At 45.4% G+C, this 20987-nt stretch overlaps 2 protein-coding genes across 2 annotated transcripts in view; one reads left to right on the top strand and one right to left on the bottom strand.

Moving 5' to 3' along the window:
• NEU2 (neuraminidase 2) overlaps positions 1–2938 on the bottom strand; it is a 32704-nt gene extending 29766 nt beyond the window's left edge. The window contains exon 1 of the mRNA XM_027777132.2: positions 2507–2938. The gene's annotated coding sequence lies outside the window, so the exon portion shown is untranslated. The remainder of the gene's footprint in view (positions 1–2506) is intronic.
• The window catches only part of NGEF (neuronal guanine nucleotide exchange factor), a 51819-nt gene that overhangs the window by 16357 nt on the left and 14475 nt on the right, over positions 1–20987 (top strand). The window contains exons 5-7 of the mRNA XM_055816771.1: positions 8393–8572; positions 8676–8779; positions 13669–13943. Coding sequence (XP_055672746.1) covers positions 8393–8572; positions 8676–8779; positions 13669–13943 — 559 coding nt within the window. The remainder of the gene's footprint in view (positions 1–8392; positions 8573–8675; positions 8780–13668; positions 13944–20987) is intronic.

Below are 20987 nucleotides of genomic sequence, written 5' to 3'. Positions count from 1 at the left end.
TCACTGGTCTCAAGAAATGCATGTAATCTCTCCCCAAAAGAATAAAACTGGTACCTGTTAGCTAAGAGTTCTTCTGAAAGCAGAAGCTAGTAGTTCTACAGAAAGGACAGAATAGGCACCTCCATCCAGCACTGGGAAGGTTCATGGTGTTCTCAGGAGTGAAGCCACACAGTCCTGAGGGCAGCTGGGCCATCAGTGCTGCATCTCTTCACATTTAGCAGCATCCTACAGCAACTGTATAAATACTAGGGCTGGGCAAGCACTATCCCTTCTCCTTGTGATAACCAGCAGGTCTGACACAAATGGGTTCTTCACAGGTAGGGATGTCACTTCACATATAGCCATGCTACATAATTTAGGACAGGGAGTAAATACAGCTGGGGAACATAGAAAACAGCTCAGGAACTGTTATCTGCATTGTACTCAGGCGGAATACAGACGTTAACACTCTGATTAAGGAAAAGCACCACAGGCTCCTTCAAACCCACTGGTGACTTGAATCTATGTGTCATTCAGAGCTCTGAGAATAGTAGTGTAGTTCATTGATCTCAGAACATTAATGTCTGAAAATAAGATGACCTCAAACATTATTGCTAGTGTTCCAAAATCTGCCATATGCCCTCCATAAGATACTACTATAGAGCATTTTTATGTCTAACTATTCTCAAACGTTATTTTCCTCATGATCCTTCTCCTGCGGGATGCCCAGCTCCCCCTAAGCACTCTAGAGTTCTCCACAACATCCTGTGGCTCCCTCCCAGTCTTCCACATTGTACAAAGATCCAAACCCCTCACATGATGAGCCACCACCTGACAACTTGGCTGACTTGCCCTGAACTTGTGCTGAGCTGCTAGCACAACTTCTGTTTTACAGAGTAACCAGAGCCAAAGACCTGGAAGGAACTGAACTCAACCAAAGCTGCTCCTTCCCAGTGTGATCAATCCTTCCAGCTTCAGAGTGGCAGCAGTTGTGCAGACTGAGATCACAGAAAGCCATCACAGAAAAACATGCACCCAGAGTGTCCATCCACAACACGTCAGCCTCAGCTGAAAGCAACTCACACAGAGACCAGAAAACTAGTCATTTCAAACTCTGGAAAGGAGATTCACTAATCAGTGTCTACCCTGTATTACCAGCTAACAGGATGTTGACTTCTCCTCATTTCTAATACCACACAGATATTTTAGTGGCATGACTGTGTTATTTACCTACCATTTCCCACTGAGTCAGATTCCAAAAATGATATGTCTTTATTGTGTGCCACTAGATACAGTGGAAGAGAGACTCAGTGTGAAATTTCATGTTGCAAAGCTCACTGGGAGGTCATGGGTCTACCAGTGCAGAGCAAACTATTTCTTTAGGCTGGTTATGAAACCCCTAATTCAGAGGAACAAGGATCATCTAAAAATCATTTGATGATGTTTGATCTGAGCTCAAAGACTAGAAGTAATACAACAGTGAATGCAAAGTCACCTTCAGCAGCAAAAGGGAATACAACTTGTTTGAATTCATGCAAACACCTTACTAGGAAGAAACAGGACGCATGTAAACTAGCAGAGCACTCTGAAGGATCCCTGTGTGAATTTGGGTTAGCATCTCTTAGCACAGCACTATTTGTCCTAAGCAGCAGAGGGCACTACTCTTATAGGCTGATTTAACCAGAAAATCGGAGAAAGCCTATAGAGAGGCTGAGACCTGTGTTGCAAAAGGTCTTATACCATACTCGAGCAGTTTCTTTCTATTCATGAAATAAATTTCATAGTCACTTCTTCTCCATGCTGCCAATGGTACTTTAATTTGCAAGTGGTGAAGTCAGGAATAGCTGGTGCAAACACATGACCAAACCTTTATATTTTGTCACACAACAATTTTTGCCATTTAGTGCTAGATCGACAATATTTTTCTTATCCCTCTTTCTGTACAATATAAATCTTAAAAATTCTAAGAGCAACAGTATTTGCAGGGAGATTAATTTTAAGAACTAATACATTGTCAGTAAACTGTAGGTACTAAAATATTACTGTCAAAATCTCATCTTTCACAGGATCATACAGAATTGTAAGCAATAACATACACAATTCTAATTAAATATCCTTCCAGCCTCCAGCCAATGAGATCCCAATCCCAGTCTGCCCAACTATTCCACCCAGTCTCTGCTTGTCAAGTTTTTCAGCCCACTCATGGTTTCATTACCTGGCAAGATCTCAGCTTCACCATCCAGCTCTCCCAATCTGATCTGCTTCATCTCAACGTACCCTGACCCTCAGGTCCTCAACCAGTCTCTTTTGTTTTAATTCTTTTCTATCAGCTTCAGCTTGTAATTCCCCACATAATTTCCTCAGCTTACTGTTTCCCAGACACAGTATTCCTCTATCTTCCCTCCTGCAGCTCATATCAGTGTCCTTCTGCTCTCCAGGCTCTTCACCCTTTGGCTCCTGATACAGTCTTAGTCTCCCACCACTCCTTGAGCTCCAGTGCCATATTTTTACAGCCTTTCCAACTCACCATTTCCTGAAGCACCCATCTGTGGGCGAGTTCCTCTCTTCATAGCAGTCTCCTGGTCCAGAAGTAGACCCCTCTCTTTCCACACTTGAGTCTTGCTCCCCATCTTTTTCAGTCAAGTAGATTTCTCATTGTGCTGTCCAGACCCATCACAAGGATCACTGAGGATACAGCAGAAATGGCCTTTATTCACAGTGCCTAGAACTGGACCAGGCAGTTTTTACAGCTGCAATATCAGAAATTATTCTCTCAGCCCTGAGCATCCATGGGCATCGACTCAGGGATTGTAGATGCTAAAATCTAAGTCTAAAGTTTGTGTGTATTGCAGAGTGGGAAAGGGCCTATGATTTCTATGGATTTTCATAAGTGTGGCAAAGACGAAGCCCTGGCAAACCCTGAATTTCAATTTGTATTTCAACAGAAACCAAAGCTTCTCAAAGGATAGAAAAAGTTTTTGCTTGACTAGACTAGAGATCAAATATTTTCCTAAGCCTAAGGAATTAATAATTGTTTTTAATATACAAAAAGTAACCTGTCTATGGCAGCTGATCAGTAACTACAACTGTAACGCTGATGATGATCATCATCAAAAGGTTAGAAGCACCTAAAGGTAAGGATCTCATAACAGGAAGTTCTGAACAGTTTTACTTATCGATAAGGTTGCCAGCCCTAACAGATACGATTAAGGTATTTTGACGAAAGCTTAAGGAGGTTCAGGAGAACAGATGTGCTCTTGGCCTTTAGGATCTAAAAATATTAGGGATGAGGAGTTCCACTTCTCTTCCACTAAAAAGTCAAAAACCAGGAGTAAATTTTGCACAGACACACCCATTGTCAAAAACACTGCTAAAAACCACACGTGAACAGAGAGAACCTGAATGAACCTGAAGGACGAAAATATCCTTGACTAGGTATAACATTCAAATCTATTACTAACTTCACACTTCACAAATTTAGTTAGCTCAGATTAAAACAGTGCTTGTTACCTCATCTTGTGGCCTTTCTTGGTGTGAAACACCCACTGACTAGAAGGGTTTGGGGAATTTTTGATGAATAAGATCTGCTGGACTGCTTCTTCCCTTTTTAGTTTCTGGAAGAGGAGGTCTAATTTCTAAAAACTGCTATAAGGGAACATTAAAAAAGGCATTTCAATGTCATTTGAAAACAAGCTCTTTGTGCAGCTTTATTCTAAGGGTTGCTTTTGAGTTTAGATGCACATAAGAAATCTTAATTCAAGTTATTATTTTTCAAAACTACTACTGCCTGAAATATAAGGCAAGATTAGAAATTCATCCCCCAAACTTAAATGAGATAACTGTAATAAATAATTATAAACTCACATTTTTAATGCAACCATGGACCAGGTCAGCCAACATTTAAAATCATTTCCAACAGCAGCACAATGAAGTTGGGAACAGCCTGCAACCCCATGCACCCCTTCTTTGCAGAACATATGCAGTGTGAAACCCCCTCTCCTTTGCACACAGAGAGCTAAACCATGGTCATGCTTCATGTCACCAGAGCATGGCCATCATTAGATGGCCATGAGGATCATTTCCAGTGCCTGTGTGCTTAGGGATCCTAAGAATTCCTGAGCCAAAACAGGGCTTTGCATGACAGAACATTGCATGACTTCTGCCACTAATAGAAGTACAGAGCATGCAGCACTGCTTGTGTGGTGCTGGGGTAGGATTTTTAACTAGTTGCTTTTACATATGTCGTTCTAGTAGTCAGATTCTTTCTTTCCCCCTACAACTAGACAGGGAATTTTAGGATGAAATACAGGGATTTTGGTCAGAAAACTGTCAACATGAGATTTTACTGATTTTAATGATACAGGGGAAAGTTTTTTAGGCTCCAGATCAAATTCATTGTTGAGATAGTGAGAAAAGAAAACCTCTTCCAAACCAGATTGTTAAGATTAGGTGGAGCAGGAACTTCTGCCTGAGCCTGCAGTTCCACAGCAGTGTAAAGTAATCCAGGGTGGCACTCCATGGTCCTGCCACCCGTCTGCAAGTCTGCCACCTCTGCTATGCTGCCACTCGCACTGAGCTCACCCTGTAGTGAGACAATCCAAACACACAAAAAACTAGTTCTAAAAAAAAAGAATTGTTTCCCACCGGTTTAGCTGCCCAAACTTGCTCACCAGGAATGAGATGAGTGTGAGTGCTGGCATAAAAGTGGAGGTAGAAATCTGACTCAGGGAATCATGTGAAAAGTGGAATTGAGCAGCTAGGTCAGCTTAAACTGCACACAAAGTCCTAACAATTGCAGTAGGGAAGAAGAAAGAGGCAGCTATGCTGGAGCTATTCTACTTAGCAGAAACAGTCCAGTATTGACTGACCTAATGTGGTATCTGGTGAATAAGGCATTCATCAGGTTCAGGCACCTTTCCCAGTGACCAGAGAAAGCAGAGCAGCTATGGGAAGAGAGACTGATCCGCCCTGGAACAGGCAGTAACATGTCGGGTGGGAAGGAATGACACAGCTGTGACTCCAACCTGGATCCCCCACACCCAGCATGAACATCCCAGTCACCAGACCACTGTGGCAGAATCAGTTGTTTGCCTGCCTTCATTTTTCATGACAAACTTTGAAAGCTTTCTGTTTTGTCACCAAACAGAAAAGCAGGATTTAGAAAATCCCAACAATTTTTGTAGGACAAAAATATCTCCTTCGCACTAAATGTCATTTTTTACGCCACTCCCAGAGCGCTGGGAACACTCTGTCACCTCATTTGGGAGAAAAAGTATTTCTTGGGCACATGGTTCTGTTTACAGATGTCCTCTGTATGTCAACATGAAGTATGAGAATAAGCCTGGAAAGGAAGAAAGAGCAAAGTTTTTGAAAGAACAAATCACAGTTAAAAAGAAAAAAAGTTCTAAAGGAAGGAAAAGTAGACTATTAGTCATTGCTACACAGTGGAACAGAACTCTTGAGACACGAAAATACAAGCTGTGGCCTTCCATGGCCACAGGGGGCATTTCACTCTCAGCTGGTGTTCTCACCTCTTCATAGCTTCCAATATTTTTATTCTCATTATTTTTAGTGATATTTTCAGGTTTTCATCTCAGACCAAAACTGAAATTATTTTGGAAAATTTGAAGGAAAAAGGAAGACAGGCAGGACAAATTACCAGATAGTTATGGGGTCTGAAAAGATGCTTTCTATTTTTGGATGTTTTTCATACCGTGACCCAGACACTTTTTCTAAAAAAAAATTTCAATTTACAACAGATTTAACCCTTGGGAGCAAAGCAATATGAGAGATTAGAAGCTGTTAAACTCTACACTTAAAGTACACTTCTGAAAGATATTTTTTTTCAGTAGATACACCCAGAAGTTATATTCAGATATATATTCATTCCAGCAGTGTCAGTAAGAACTTATGCACTGATTTCCCTTTGCATACTAGGGAGAACTCCCCACTGCACTTGGCCCTTTCCTTTAGAAAATAGTAAACATCATCCCTGCTTTTCCAGAATTCAAGAAAACAAGGAGGCTTCCCTTTTCTAAGAAAGAAGCTTTCTAGCATCTCACCCACTTACTAAAACCCTTGACAATATTCTTGCCCTGGCAGCAAGCTGCCAGAACATGGCATTAGGCAGAGCTTCAAGATAGTCTCTGATGCTTTATCCCTTCTGCAAGGTTCTGGCTGCCCCTTTACTCACCTGTCCCCCCCAGATGCCCTAGTCCCAGTGTTTGGCTGATAACCCACTTTCATCCCCTATTGATCATCTACCCTATGACGGTCTCCCCCACTACAGCCCCAGCTCTCAGGCTGTCCTCCTTCTCCTCCTCCTCTCCAAGTGCAGAACAGGCTCCAGCTCTCACCCTCACCCTGATTTTTCCTATCAGTTGTCTGGTCCTTCCAACCCCCCAGTCTGGGGCTGGACCTAGACTGGACTGACAGCCTTCTCTGAGTCCTCAACAACATTTCCAGCTGTTTTTCTCTCCCATTCTGCCTCTTACTGACTTAAGGACTGAGCTCTCCAGTGTGCCAGAACAAGATCTAGTTCACATAAGCTGAAGGAGTTTTTCTGAACGTATAGTCGTGTGCTGATTGGAAGCTATCATTTAGCAAATACAATATAAAAATTATAAAAAGGAAACCATTTTACACATACAGACTAATACATGGATTTTATGTTGTTGCATAAATTACATTACCTCGTACAGGAAAAAAGATGGTTATTTATGCAACAGGGAGAAAGCAAACGTGAGGAATAGCTGAGCATTTTCTGACTGTTAACTCCTCAGTTGCAATGTGGTGCAGATGACGTTTTTTTGCTGAGGGTTGCTAATGTGTAGGGAAGAGCTGCACCCAACCTGTCCGCAAGCACTTGAACCGATCCAAGGGTGTAACCGTTCTCTGGAGCTCAAGAGGATTTATCCCTGAGGCGGAAAAACAATTACCTGAACGAAGACAGATATAGATCATTGAGTACTGAGATACTTACTGCCTAAACGAGACAATATATCCTTATGGAAGTAGCGACTCTAAGGAAGGGGAGACGGGGGAAATGATCGAGCGGGTGCAAAGCCCTGCCGGAGGAGGAGAGGAGGATAGCGGTCAATCCTGTGGGGTAATCAGGGGTGCAGTTCCTGGCAGGAGGGATTAGGCTGAGTTTTCCAGTTACATTCCTCCATCTCAGGGTTTCATTCCTGGAGAAGAAATGCACCATACGCACCAGATCTGGAAGCAGTTCAGGAGAGCCCCCCTCTCCCACCCCCTTTTCTCCCTCAAAGCCGGTGCCAGTCGCACATAGGCAGAGAGGTGCAGGGGATGGGGGGCAGCGCTCTGCCCTGGGTCTGAGGGAGGAGAGGTCAGTGCCAGGGCAGGACCCCTCTCCCGCTGTGGGGTGGCAGTGCATGGAGGAGAGGGGCTGGTGCATGGGGTGGGCTGGGGTGTGTGGGTGCTTGCAGGGGGAGGGTGCCTTGCTGGGGAGAGAGGGAGGGGATGGAGAAGGGGCTTCCCTGCATCTGAGGAAGGAGCCTCTCTGCAGGAGAGCGGGGGGATGGAGGTAGGGGTGCCTGTGAAGGTGGGGGGGGGCCCTGGGGCAGGGATTGCTGCCTTTTGGGGGGGGCCCTTGGGGAGGAGAGAGTCAGCCTCCCGACGGAGGAGGGACCTGCATTGGAGCGCTGGAGGGGAGCTGGGGGGCTGAGGAGGTCTCTGCGGACGGGGATGCTGGGAATGGGGTGGCTGCAGGGGACCGGGGACTCTGACAGGGGAGTGGGGGGAGGGGGGGGAGGCTGACACCTGAGGGGGCTGTGGAGGCTTGGAAAGAATTTTGGAAGCATTGAGAGGGTCTGCACGAGGGGCTCCGAGAGGCTGTGGGGGGTACTCAGGGTCAGGTGGGAGCCCTGAAGGCTGAGTTTGGGGGGCTCCAAAGGAGCGGGGGAATCTCAGGGAGAGGGGTTGGGGAACTCTCACAGGCTTTGAGGGGTCTCGGGGGGGATTTGGGGAAGGCTGAGGGGGCTCTGCAGGAATTTGGCAGAGTTCTGTGAGGCCTCGGAAGAGATCTGGGAACACGGAGAGGGACTGCACGGGGCTAGGGGGTTCTGAGGGGCTTAAGGGAGCCCGAGGGAGGCTCTGAGGGAATTTTGAGGGGTGTCTGTGGGGAAGCCTGAGAGGGCTCTGTGGGGATTTTGGAGGGAAGCCCGAGGGGGTTCTGAGGAGGTTTGGGAAGGCTCTGAGGGGATCTGGGTGGAGAGCCTGATGGGGGGGTCTGAGGGGAGGCTCTGACGGGATTTGGGTGGAGAGCCCATGGGGACGCCTGGGGGGGTGCCTGAGGAGAGGCTCTGAGGGGGGGTTCGGGGGCTCAGAGGGTCTCGGGGGGCTGCAGGGGCGCCCCGGGGGCGGCTGCAGCTCCCCTCTCCCTCCCGCGCAGGCTGCTGCCTTCCTACCCCCGTTACCGTGGCAACCGCCCGGGCTCCCCCAGCCCCGCGCCGCTGCCGCCGCCGGAGCTGCTCGGCAGCCGCCTGTCGCCGCCGGCCATGGAACTGCTGGCCGCGGCGCTCAGCGCCGCCTGCGCCCTCGACCAGGACGGCTCGGCGGGACAGCCCGGCAGGTGAGCGGGGGCGGGGGGCGAGGGCCGCGAACCCCGGTCGGAGGGGGGCGCCCGGCCGCCGCTGCCCCGCCGCCGCGGCTGAGGGTGCCTCCGCCTCCCACAGGGAGCCCCCCGCGGCCGCTGAGGAGAGCCCCGCGGCCGCCGCCGAGGCGCCGCCCGCCCACCCCATGACGGCCGACTCCTGGAGAAACCTCATCGAGCACATCGGTAAGGAGCCGTCCCCCGCCTCGGGACCCACCCACACCTCACCATCCCCCGCGGCGGGGGTCCGGCCGTGGGGTGCGGCGGCCGCGCTCTCCCGCAACTTCGCCGCGTTTCCCGCTCCCCGCACTGGTGGCAGCACAGCAGCCCCCAGAGGTGCCGCCGCGGCGGGCGCCCCCCCCCCGGGCCGGACCCCTCACCCCCCCCCGGGCCGGACCCCTCACCCTCGCCCGGGCCGGACCCCTCCCTCACCCTCATCCGGACCCCTCACCTCCGGACTCACCCGGGCCAGACCCCTCACCTCCGCCGTCATCTCCGGTCCCCCTAAACCGGCAGCACTTGGCCAATGGACCCCAGATCTAAACCCGAGCGGTACATGGCAGGAGGGAGCCTCAGGCAGGCGCAAGGGGGTTGTTGCGGAAACCCAACTCTCTGTCTTTGCTGGAAAAACGTCTCGCTGTTGGTGTCAAAGATAATAACCATGGCCTTAGCGACGTTGTTTTGTTGTCTTTAAGGGCATCAGGTTTGTACACTGCCTGATAGGAGATTTAATGCTGTCGCTGAGCAGCTTTCCATTCATAAATAACGATTACTTATTGTAATTACAAAGCAGGTAATCATTAAGGCTACAGCCAACTTTCTGCTGAAATCTGTTTTTGCATACTCAAAAAGGCTTAAGGCTGAAGTAGTGGGTCAGCTAGCCAGTTGGGCATTATCTGTATGCACCGGGTCAGCTTCTATTTTTAATAGCCACTGATGTAGCATTTGCCATGGAGGAGCAAGTTATTTTATCACTTGTGGTCTCTTTGTAAAGGCAGAATTGAAGTTATCTGCGTGGCTGTGGAGAAGAGGATGGTTATGTTTTTGCTTTTATGGGTTTTTTTGGTTTTGGTTTTTGGTTTTGGTTTTTTGGGGTTTTTTGTGGGATGTGGAGAGGACCTTCTCAGCTTGTTTCTTGGTTTCCCACGTCTAAATTGCGACATTCCGCAGAGAGATTTGGGCAACTGCAAAGTTAAACCCCATCTGGAGACAGGTGTTATGGTGGAAATATGGAAGCCTTATTTTCAAACAGTTCTGTTCAATTTCAGTTGAAACCGCAAGTTACTTGAATATAGAGGACAAGAATGTAGCACTTTGCATGGGAAAATTGGATAGGTAACTGTCAGGAGCAGAAAGGCAAACCTCCCTGGCAGAAATGAGGGGGCTTCTCACATTGTCTCTGGGAGAGAACGGCTGCAATTTTGTGTCAGTTTATGGCAGGCAGGGCTGATTCTTGGAGTGCCTGATGCCACTGGGGCAATGCTGGGGAAAGAGGCTGGTGTGAAAGCAGCAGCCTGCCAGCGTCTGTCAGACAAAACAGCCAAGTTTGGGGCCTTCTGGAGGAAAGCGGTGAACAATTTGTGCAGATGTTGCCAGATATGTTACTTGCTTTTGGCTGTGTAGGTACCAATCTCCCAAGGCAGATGATGTGTCAATACATTGTCAGTTTGGTGGACTGTGCCGCTAAGAGGCATGATAAAAATACTAAGCCCAGCAGGACTTCATAGCAACCCCGCTGCTGTATTCATATATTTTGTGTACTGTTTATCAGAGGGAAGCTGTGCGATAGCTCTGCACACATCAGTGTAACTGCAAGTAGGTCTGTTGTACCTTGATGGAGGAGACAGGGTTTCGACAACCAGAGATGCTACACTAAGCCCCAACAGAGAGAGAGGTCATTTCAAATGGCTGAAGCACACTTGCTCCCTTCCCTCCCTCCTGCCTTTGAGGCATTAATGGACTTTTTGCCTGAAACTGGAGCATAGAATTTCAGAAAAAAACTTCTCTGGACCTCCTGAGATTTTACATAGCTTTCAATGTAATAACATTTACTTTAAGAGCACTGTGAACTCTCTAAGGCAAGTATTTCCACAATTAGTAACTAGTTTTTCAATTCCCCTCCCAATTTTTGAGATAGCTGGGAAGGGAGACTGTGACAGCAAAATTAAAAGGAATAAACACAAAGGGAAAAATCTATTATGTACTATACAAACTATGTAAACACCACTTAGGAAGATAAGCTGTAACCATTAAGTCAACAGGCAACACCAAACCCATGCTCTGACCACACAGTTAACCTTTAGCCCGGTCACAGTAGGGACTGTTGGGACATTAAGCAATGAATGGAGCTTGTACAGGTCTCTGACATTTTGTACTTCTTCCCTTATTAAATGTAAGCATTTCCTAAATCATCCTATCTTCTCAGTCGCATCCAACTACTGATCTCAGCTTCTTTCTACACATTGTCAGTTCCCCGATGTATTGCTCTCCTTTCAACACATCAAAACCCTGTTCCTTGATCTTGCATCTATTATGCCACCCATCCTGTGCCATGGCATCTTCTGCTTCATCTAGAGTTTGCTTCTGCATAGCTTCTCTCCCTCTCTCTCCCATCTAAGCCTTTACTCTGACCATTTATAACCTCTTCACAAACAGATGGATGGACCTCTTACACCAAGTTAGCCAGGCTATCTTCTATCCTTGCTAGCACAACCCTCTGTTTCTTCCTACCCTTCTTCTGCGTAAACATATACCTGTCTTTTGTCTTTCTTCTGGTATCCCCTTTCTGCTTCCTCCTCATATTGCTGTCTGTGGTAGAGCTTCAGCCAGCCTAACTTGAGCTCCCTCCTTAAAATGAGTTACCTTGCTGTCATTTCTGAATGAGTTCTGGTGGAAGGTGCCTTTAGTCAGTCCCATCTCCCTCTGTCCATATTTGCCTTTACGTGCCACTGAAGGCTCCGTAGGTCTTATCTGGTTGGTTGGTCAGACAGGGAACCTGGAAACAAAATCAAGTTTCATTGTATGATTTTATTTCCTTAAAAGCAAGGGGGAAATTTGTCTTGAGGATCTTTTTTAAAGAGCTGCTCTCCTGATCTGCACAAGGGACACTAAGTCCGCCTTACACAAAATATCCTCAGTTGCCTCTGACTTGCAGGGCAGACCCACCAGCACAACATGGCTGTACAGTCAGACACTGCAAGTATTATTATCTTCAATATGAGTAAAATCGATAGATGATGCTTGTTTCCCAGGATGTTTCCCATTGAGCCAAGCAGGGTATTTCTTCCCAGCCTGTCCTGCTTTCTGGTGCACAGCTTGGTGAGGCAGAAAGTACCCAGTGCCTGGCCCCACCACAGCCTTCCAGCACAGGCTGAGCTTACAGACTACCACTGAAAGCAGCTCCGATTTAGCTGGCTCTCTGCTCCATTCCTGAAGGAGCTTTCCACCCCACTGCATCCTCAGCACCCTCGTTGATGCTGAATAACAGGCAGAAATGCTTAGGAAAGCCATATGAGCCTAGTTGATGCAGAAAGAAATTATGTAAGTAGCAGCATGATGCAAAACTTCAGGGGAAGTCTCCTCTCTTTGGTTATCGTGTAGGAAGCTAACAGAAGACTGTATGGTTTCCTAGGCGCAGCTACCCTTATTGCTATTTTAATCTAGTGCTGAACGTCTTTCCAGGGAGAAGAGATAACAGGATACACTTGCAGACTGCAGCAATGCTGTCCTTGTACCTGTGTTTTTCCCCAGCATATTTCTGTTGTAGTTTTAACAGTGACTGGTACAGAGCTCTGTGAAAACTAGCCCAGAGATTTAAGAGGCAGTAACATCTACATTTCTGCACTCCCTAGACAAACTCCTGACCCAGTTGTCTCTCACCTTATTACACATGGAATCTGCTTCTGAGAACCAATATTGTGGAATGCACATGACCAGATAGATTTTAACCCCTAATGATTCAGACAAAATAAATTATGTAGTTTGGTATTTTTTTTAACATCAAGGACTTTTCTCTTTATTAATTTGTTACACTTTGCAATTCAAGTATAAACCAAGGGAGACGATGTAAATTGGACTCCATTTTGAGAGAGGTGGGTGACATGGAGCAGTCTCAAGCTCTCTTGCCTTTTCCTATCTTCTAAATTACATTCTATATTCAAGCAATTAATGTTCTGGGTCCTACAGATGGTTCAGAAAGAGAAATGGGGCTGTTAGAAAGCTCTAGGAGAGAAAAAGGATCTTCTAAAGATGGCTGAGGAATTTCAGGATTCCTACCTTTTTTGTGCTGTCAGTTGAAATCAGGGGTGGGGGCAAATGTGCAATTTCGTCTGCTCCTGAAGTTAGTAACTGAAACTCAGAGAACACCTCCGGTGACTGATGGGCTGCAAGACGGTGTGAATTCAGAACCTTTTCCTTGGTGCTGTGGCATTCAGGTACCTTTCAAACGTTAATTTTGTATATTCAATCATCACAGAAACTGAGAAGGAAAACAGAAGGGTATTAAGCAACATGTCCAAGGCTAACCACGAAGTCAACACCAAAACAAACTCGTAACTGTTGTCCCAATGCTTCACCTGTCCAATGCCTTAACAGCAGCTCAGTGTTTCCTTCTTAGGGATTTTCATGGCCATCAAATTGCTCCTTTAAAGTAGTTTCAATATATGCAGTATTACTTTTGCAGACACACAGTTACACATAACTATCAAGCTATAAAACTTGTAATATAATAACATTGCAGAGAAAACCAAGGTTTAAAAGAAACATTTAAAATGACTGGCAAATGACAAACTGCTTCTTTTATGTCTGATTGATCATATATTCATCTGACTGTGTTACTAAATGTTTTGTGAGAACAGGTTGTTGACAACACTTTGGATTTAGAAATGGCCTTCCATTTATAGTTCCCACTTCTGGCTGAAGTAGGGATGCCGTAATTGGCTTTTTTGCTCAGCACAGAAGGGATCTCTCTCACCACTGCTGAGGTGAACTAATGCAAAACAAACATCCTTTCCCACAATATATTTCTAGTCTTTTGTTCAGCTGTAACCTGTCAGACGTGTTATGTTGTCTCCTAGGGCTCTTGTATCAGGAATATCGAGATAAATCCACACGCCAGGAGATTGAAACCAGACGACTGCAGGATTCACAGACAGACCCTGAGGAGAGCTCACCCAGCGAGGAAACCCCATCTGAAGCAGAACCTACAAGTACAACCGAAAGCAAAGCTCCACCACAAATCAGTTTGCTAAGGAACTCCAACTCTAGGTTCAACCTGTGGCAGGACCTTCCTGAGATCCGGAGCAGCGGGGTCCTCAGCATCCTCCAGCCAGAGGAGATCAAGCTGCAGGAGGTAACGGGGGAAGGTGGAGTTTTTCTTAACTGGGTTGCTGCTTAAAAGATTGAGAGTGAATTAAGTCAAATGATCAAGATTTAAAAATTAAAAGCTTCATAGCAGTCACAGACAAGCCTTGCCCAGCTGAGTACTTTCCTGTGTTGCACTGGTTAGCACCATTCACTCATGTTTTTGAAACTACAGACGTTGTTCTATATGCTATTGCTTCTGGACAGTTCTGTAGCAAAAGCAAACTTTTCCCTTTTCTGATTAGGCATTAGGAGCAATTTACAAAGGAAGAGGGAAAATGAAGAGGTTCTTGCAAAGGAGCTTTTGCTTCCCAGTGTACACTAATCCTCTTCTGAAGTTACTAGCAGGATACACACTTTCCACCAGAAATCTTAAAAGAATTCAACCGTTAACTGTAAACTCTTTTAAATATGATGGAAATAATAGAACGGGAAGAGGAGAAGATTGATAAACTCCCTTATTTTTAAGTGTTGTTACTTGGAGTCATGCAAAACAGTACAAAAATAATGACAGGTATATTTGTATTTTAGCCATACAGTGCGGTGACATCACTGTTTAAGAGTCATACGCTGTTGATTTGTAGAACTGCATCAGACAGTGAAAGGAGCAGGTGGGGGTGCCGCCGCAATTAATGAAACATCAGTCACACAACATTTTGCAACTGGTTGCTATTTTGGATAGCATGAGGAGCCTGAGTGCTCTTTGTCAATGCATAGCACCGCATTCATAGCCAGCAGTAGAGATGAACGAGCCTTGTTTAGTGTGTGGTGTGTGTTGTAATACGAGTGATGAGCCTTCAAAGGCTCAATCCTGTAAGTACTGCTATACTTCTGTGCCAGAATTGCTTCTGGCAAGACCATTGTGGCAGTGTACCTGTTCAGCCCTGGCTCATGAGGTTGTACCCAAAGTGCTGAAGAACATCTCAGGGTGTGAGCAGGTCCCTCTAAGTTTACTCGGATTTGCACAATCAACATTTATGAATCCCTTGTGTATGCAGTGCCGCTGCAGTCCTGGCCGAGGCTGTAACTTCACTGTTAACACTGGAAAGGCTCATCCTGTGACCTGCAGGGGTGTGATGGGCAGGGCTGTGTTACTTACACCCTTAGTGGAAGGGACTGGTGTTTATACAGAGCGGCTTGGGCTGCCAAGCACAGGCTGTTAGTGTGTCAGGGTTATGACTGAAGGTGACTAAAAGGATTTGTTGCTTTTCCATGTTCTTCTTCTGCACTGGTTATTTCCATATCAGATTTGTTCTGTTTACCTGGCAAAAAACATTGCTTCTAACTGCCAGCATTACAAACACAATCTGGCATCTGAACAAGTACAAGGTTTTCTTTTTCTTTCTGCTTCACAATGAAGAGTCTTTTACAGAAACATTTGCTTAAAAGTTTGCATTGTGGATTTCTGAACTTGCCATTTCTGTTGAGTTACATTCATCACCTGTCGGTGTTTTAAGGAAAAAAAAATCTCTGTGCTGCAAAACCCCAATATCATGTGCTGAATTTTCTTCGCTGTGCTTAAGTAACAGGAGAAATAAAGCAGATGGAGATGGGACAGTGCTGCCTTAAAGAAGTGCTGTACTTTCCCCTGATGTTAGTTTATTAGAACTGAAATTTTCTTCCTGTTTGTTCTGGGATTAGCACAGTAAGAGATTATAAAATTGCTCAAAGCCAGAAAGCTGTGAAATTGGCTGAGCACTGAATAGATCGAGTGAAGAATTTGCTTTCTGAAGAGTGTCAAAGATGGAAAACAAGGAGGGCTGGAGGAATTAGTGAGGCAATTAAGGAGATGATGTTAAATTCAGCCTTGCTATAAGCAAGCACTGCTTGCTCCTGCAGTGCTAGAAACTGTGCTCATGTTGGATATGAACTGAGACTGAGACCTGTACATGAGGGCTTGATTAAGTGAATGTAAAGTGTTCCGCTTCACGAGGGAGAACTGGAGGAATTTACCTGAAGTACAAGGCAGCAGAAATTCTGGGGTAAATGTCTTAAGGACAAAAGCATACCCTTGTGACCCATTTTGTCTTCAAAGCTGTGGTAAACACAAGGACTAGAAGAGCCTGCAGCTCTTCAGCCAGGAAAGGTAGAACAAGAGTATTATTTAGACGACAGGGAGGAATACCGCTATACAAATGGAAAGGAAGTTGAAGCAAACCCTCCTGTTCACAGTTGAGGAAGGGAACACCACCACAGCTGTGATGGAGCAGGTCTTAAACAGTCAGAGAAATGTTTCTCACCTGCAGTAATCTGCAAAATGGAAGAGATGAGAATAAGAAGAGGAATGTGGTCTTCGTTATTATCGATGATGGAAAAGGACTAAGCAGGTTATCAGTACAAGATAAAAAACAAGACATGGGTGTTTTTTCAAGCATCAAAACAGCAGATCGACTGGAAGAACAATGAATGCTTGAAAAGTGTCATGAAAGGCAATTTGTCATTGTCCCCATTGGAACAAATGAGCCAGAAAATGGAGTTTCAGGAAAAAAAAAACAAACTACAACAAAAAAAGAAGCCCAAACCCACATGCACCATGCAGCAATTTCAGCAAAAAGGTGTTGCAGCACGGCCCATTAGCTCCAGGAACTCAAACAGAATTCAGACAGAGATGGCCTCTGCCACACCAGCCTTTTTCATCTGAAGTGACTGTGAGAGTAGCAAGATGTAAAACAAGAACTGGAAGTGTCACATAAAATGTGGTGCAAATGCAGAAAAAGAAAGAACAAAAGAAAAATCAAAAGACATGTTACAGACCACAGAGGTGAGGGAAATACAGAAATTACATGTTACTGGAATAATTTTCAGAAATCACTTAAGTCATTGATAGGGTCGTTTAAATTATCCAGACATCTGTTGAGCATTAAACATAGCAAAACATGAATTGACAAGGGCTTTCTTTTAACTACCTAGAAAACGTAATGATGCAATAAGAACAAGCCAAAAGAAATGATTTTGGGGCTCTGACATGGAGTCAACATGGAGGAAATGCTGGGCAACATGTATGTAGCAGGACAAATAAGTGACTAGAGAGAAAACACACTCCCAGTATTATATGCAATTTAGCTTAAAACAAATTCTGTCACCAAGATACTAGTCTCTGAAGAGATAGTGAACCAGAGATTAGAAGAAACAATATTTAATCAGTGAAACTTCTTTCAGCATGAAACTTAAATTAGATATTGATATGGCATTTTTGTGGAATGGCTCCAGTTTATTCTTCTTTCTCTGTTCAGTTCTCTACCTTTCAGTTTGTCCTTGTTTTATTTACTGTATAGTTTCTTCATTTTGTCCTTTTCTGCTTGCTGACTCTATTGATTTTCCTACACCATGCTCATCTTCTGTGTTTTATGAGATTCTGAGCTGAGTAGAACTCACCCCAAACTATTCACTAATAAAAATAGTTTACAAAGTAATCTCAAACTTTGAACATTTTTGCAGAGATGTATGAGCTTTGATAAAAGTTTTTGCCAGGGATTATTTGGATTCAGGTCACTTTGGTGTTAGAAAAAGGGGCAGAGACAGACTAATCTGCACCATGTGTCATGGTGTGAATTCAGAACAGAGAGCTGCTGCTCTGAAAATATTCTTTGCTCAAACAAAAGAGGGACTTTAACCTGCTTGTGCTTACTGGTGGCACTTGCTGTGGAAGAGCATGTTTGACAGTCAGGCAGCCTTTCTCTGTTGTTCCCTTTTCACAAAATGTCCAGAAAATATTTAATTTCCTTTCCTTTTTTGAGCAAACATTAGATCTCAGACCTCCAGAGAGCTCTCGTGCTGGACTTCCCACACTTCTAGCAGGTGACTGTCAGACTGACCCTGTGAAGGCAACCAGGTCTGAGAGCTGGTCACAGCCAATGCTGTGGCATTGGATCAGAGAAGATCCCCCTCCTAGACCAGACCAGAATTCTCCCTTCTTACCTGGTGGTTTACATGAAGAGCAGGGCCATTGGGAACAGGTATTTCCAATCTATACAATAAAACACCATGTTGTCCCAGTAGGAATTTACCCTGTAGGATTACTTACTCTTGGCTTCAGTGACACTTAATTTTTTTCCTTTTTTTTATCTTCTGTATTTCCTTCTTCCTTAGGTTTCACTTTTCCTTTCTCAGTCTCTCTGCCAAAACACAAGCAATGAAAACAATTAGTATAGCTTTTACGTGACTGTGAGATTTCATTAAGTTAATGACCCAGAAGACCAACAGTGTTGGTCATGTTTCCAAGAGAGAGTTTCAGACTATTTGTAGACTCAGGAAGATAGTATTACATCAATTGAGACCAGAAGCTTGTGCTCTTTCTTTCTAGTGACAGCGTAGAGCTAGCAAAGTTCAGTTATTCCTCAGAGATCTTGTCGTCGCATCGCATGGTTGGATGTTTGGTGCCAGTTTAGGAGGTTTGCAGATCATACTTACCCAAAAGGAAACAGCAGTGTGGGCTGCTTGGAGTAGGTACTTTGGGTCTGCAGAGGACCAGCTGGATCTCAAAAGTAAGTTAAGAAACTTGTGCCTCGCACATGCTGTGAACACTTCCAGAAGCTTGTCCCGATCAATGGAGATGTTCTTTACTTTCCTAGCATTTCCTTTAAATCAAAACTCTGTGCATTGATATTTTCTCTATGGATTTCATTATTTCTTTGGTGTGGCTTGCACTCTGCACATGCTCATGTAGGTCATGTTGAACCTCCCCCCCTTCCCAAGTTAATTTGTCCAAACATAGGCAGAGGGGCTTCTACAGATCAGGAAGCAACCTTCTGGAAGAAACAAATTGTCTGAGGGTTTAAAGGCTGTGGCAGAATGTCAGACAGGTCTTGCTCTTGGCTCTCATGGCCATCCTGGAATCAAACCTGGCGGAAAAAAAAATCCTGACTTGGAGTGTCTGGAAAGCTGCAATGCAAAATGACTGGTGGTATCAATCTCCAGGGTATCTGGAAGGGACAGGCTGTCCCAGCATGTCCTGTGTTATTCTCTGTTATATCTTTACCTATTTCTATTTCTCTTATGTATCAAATGAAAAGGTACAGTTAAAGCCGTAAGAGGTGCATGTAGAATCTAGCCAGTCATGCAGGGAGAGAAAGAGAGGTTCTCTCTCAGGTTCACGAGGTGCCCTGGTAAGGCTGTTGAGAGAAACCAAGCTGATAGCCCTCCCCTTTTCTCATTGGGAATCTGGCCTTGATAAAAATTAAACATCCTCTTATTCCTTAAACGCCAGCTATTCCACAAACACTGACCAACTATGTTCATTTCTACCCATACCCTTTGCTCTGTCTCCCTTCTGGCAGCTATGGCACAGCCTCCTTCTCTGCTGCAGGAAAGGACCACCTGTTTGACTTAACTGCCCACTGGGAATATTTCCTAGGCTACCAACCCCGGAAAGAGCTGAAACGTCACTTCAACAGATATTTTAGCAGCTCCCAATTCAGTAACAGTCCCTCCTTGCTGTGCCAATCCTCCCAGATCTTAGAATGCAGCACAGTGTCAGGAATATAACCCAGGTCTCTGTACCTCAGGTTCTTCTGTGATGCGTAGTGATATTTCCAGGAAAAGGCCAGAAACTGATCAGTAGGGAATTTAAAATAATTTCTTTAAGAAGAAAAAAACCCTAAAAAACCAACCAAGCAAGAAAAACCCCACAAACAACAACCAAAAAAAGGAACAACCAAGCCACAAGACAAGAACCCCAGCTAATTTGGGAGATATTTTTCAAGATGCACAGCACAAAAATACCGCATGTATCTGCTGCTCCGTTGGATCTCCTTGACTCTAGCTGGGCCCTTGCAGCCTCCAAGAGCTGGCAGGGCTGAGGGACTTGCACCTGCACTGCCTGGCCCGCTCCCACCCTCACCAGGGTGCAGCAGAGGAGCTGTGGGCAGTAGGGGAGCTTGGGCTCAAGGCTTGAAGCAGCTTTAGGTTCAAGGAAGCGAGACTTTCACTGAGCTACCAAAAGATTCCTCTCTCAGTAGAGGCAGCACGGGCCAGCCCCAAGACAAGGAGCCCAAGATGCACCTTCATCAAGAGATGTCTGAAGAATCTAATAATTTTTCACCATGTTGAAGCTCTCATGAGAATCACCAGTTAATCTTACTTCAACTAACAGATTCAGTAGTTGCATCAATAATCACCTTTTTTAATCTGCCTCTGAACAAAGACAACAAAGACTTGCCTGGAGAGTGGCGGAGCTCTGTGTGGTAACAGGGGAGTGTCCCTGCGTCACCTGCTCTAGGCAGAAGGCTTTATATCCTTATCTCATTAAACTGTTTTTTTAGCTCTGAACCAAACCACCAATTTGTCTTTCTGCTTTGCCAGACCACATCACTGGCCTGAGAAAGCCAGGCTTTGCTCTGGAGTTTCTCTTCTAACAGGATAAGTAAGGGCTGAAATTTGGAGATTATTTGTGACTTATGGTAGTAGTTACGGACTACTGTATCTTGTCCCAATCCTTGATGAATTGGGTCAGAAAAGCGTATGGCCAGGGATGACCAGGGAGCCTCACTTGGGCAGTAACAGCTGTATTTCCTTTGGACCGGGGAAGACACTCGCGCTAGGAGCACCACAGCTGTGTATTTGTGCTGTCTCTGCCCCAAGGAGCACGTTGCACACTGGGACTGCAGTGTGCTGGACATCCTGGCCTCTACACCATGGCCTTTCTAAACCAAGAGTGTAGATGGTACAAGGAGACCCTCTCGTGTAGGACAATAAGCCACAATGAGGAGAGCAACAAGCCAGTGCGCTCGTGACCAGCGAGGGGTTGGAAGGTGTGTGGGTACTACCAAGGGTGCTCCCTGAAAGGGAGGTGAAAGTGCAGGGCTGTGACAAGTCAGGGTATAGAGGGGGCCAGTGCCTGGAGCAGCATCAGGTCAAGACTGAGTGACAACTAGGAAGGAAGGAGGGAGCCCATTAAGTGCTTTTATGTGTGCACCTCCATAAAACCAGACTGCTTAGATATAATAAGAAAAAGAGATCATTCTGCTGGAGAGATTCAATGGAAGGAAATTTGGTTAAACAACTTAGGAGAGAGACAGAAGGATCCAGGGCTGAC

This window comes from Falco peregrinus, chromosome 12 (genome assembly GCF_023634155.1).
Source record: "Falco peregrinus isolate bFalPer1 chromosome 12, bFalPer1.pri, whole genome shotgun sequence".
NCBI classification, from domain to species: domain Eukaryota; kingdom Metazoa; phylum Chordata; class Aves; order Falconiformes; family Falconidae; genus Falco; species Falco peregrinus.
Note: the sequence above shows the minus strand (reverse complement) of the source record. Positions and strands in the feature narration are given on the sequence as shown.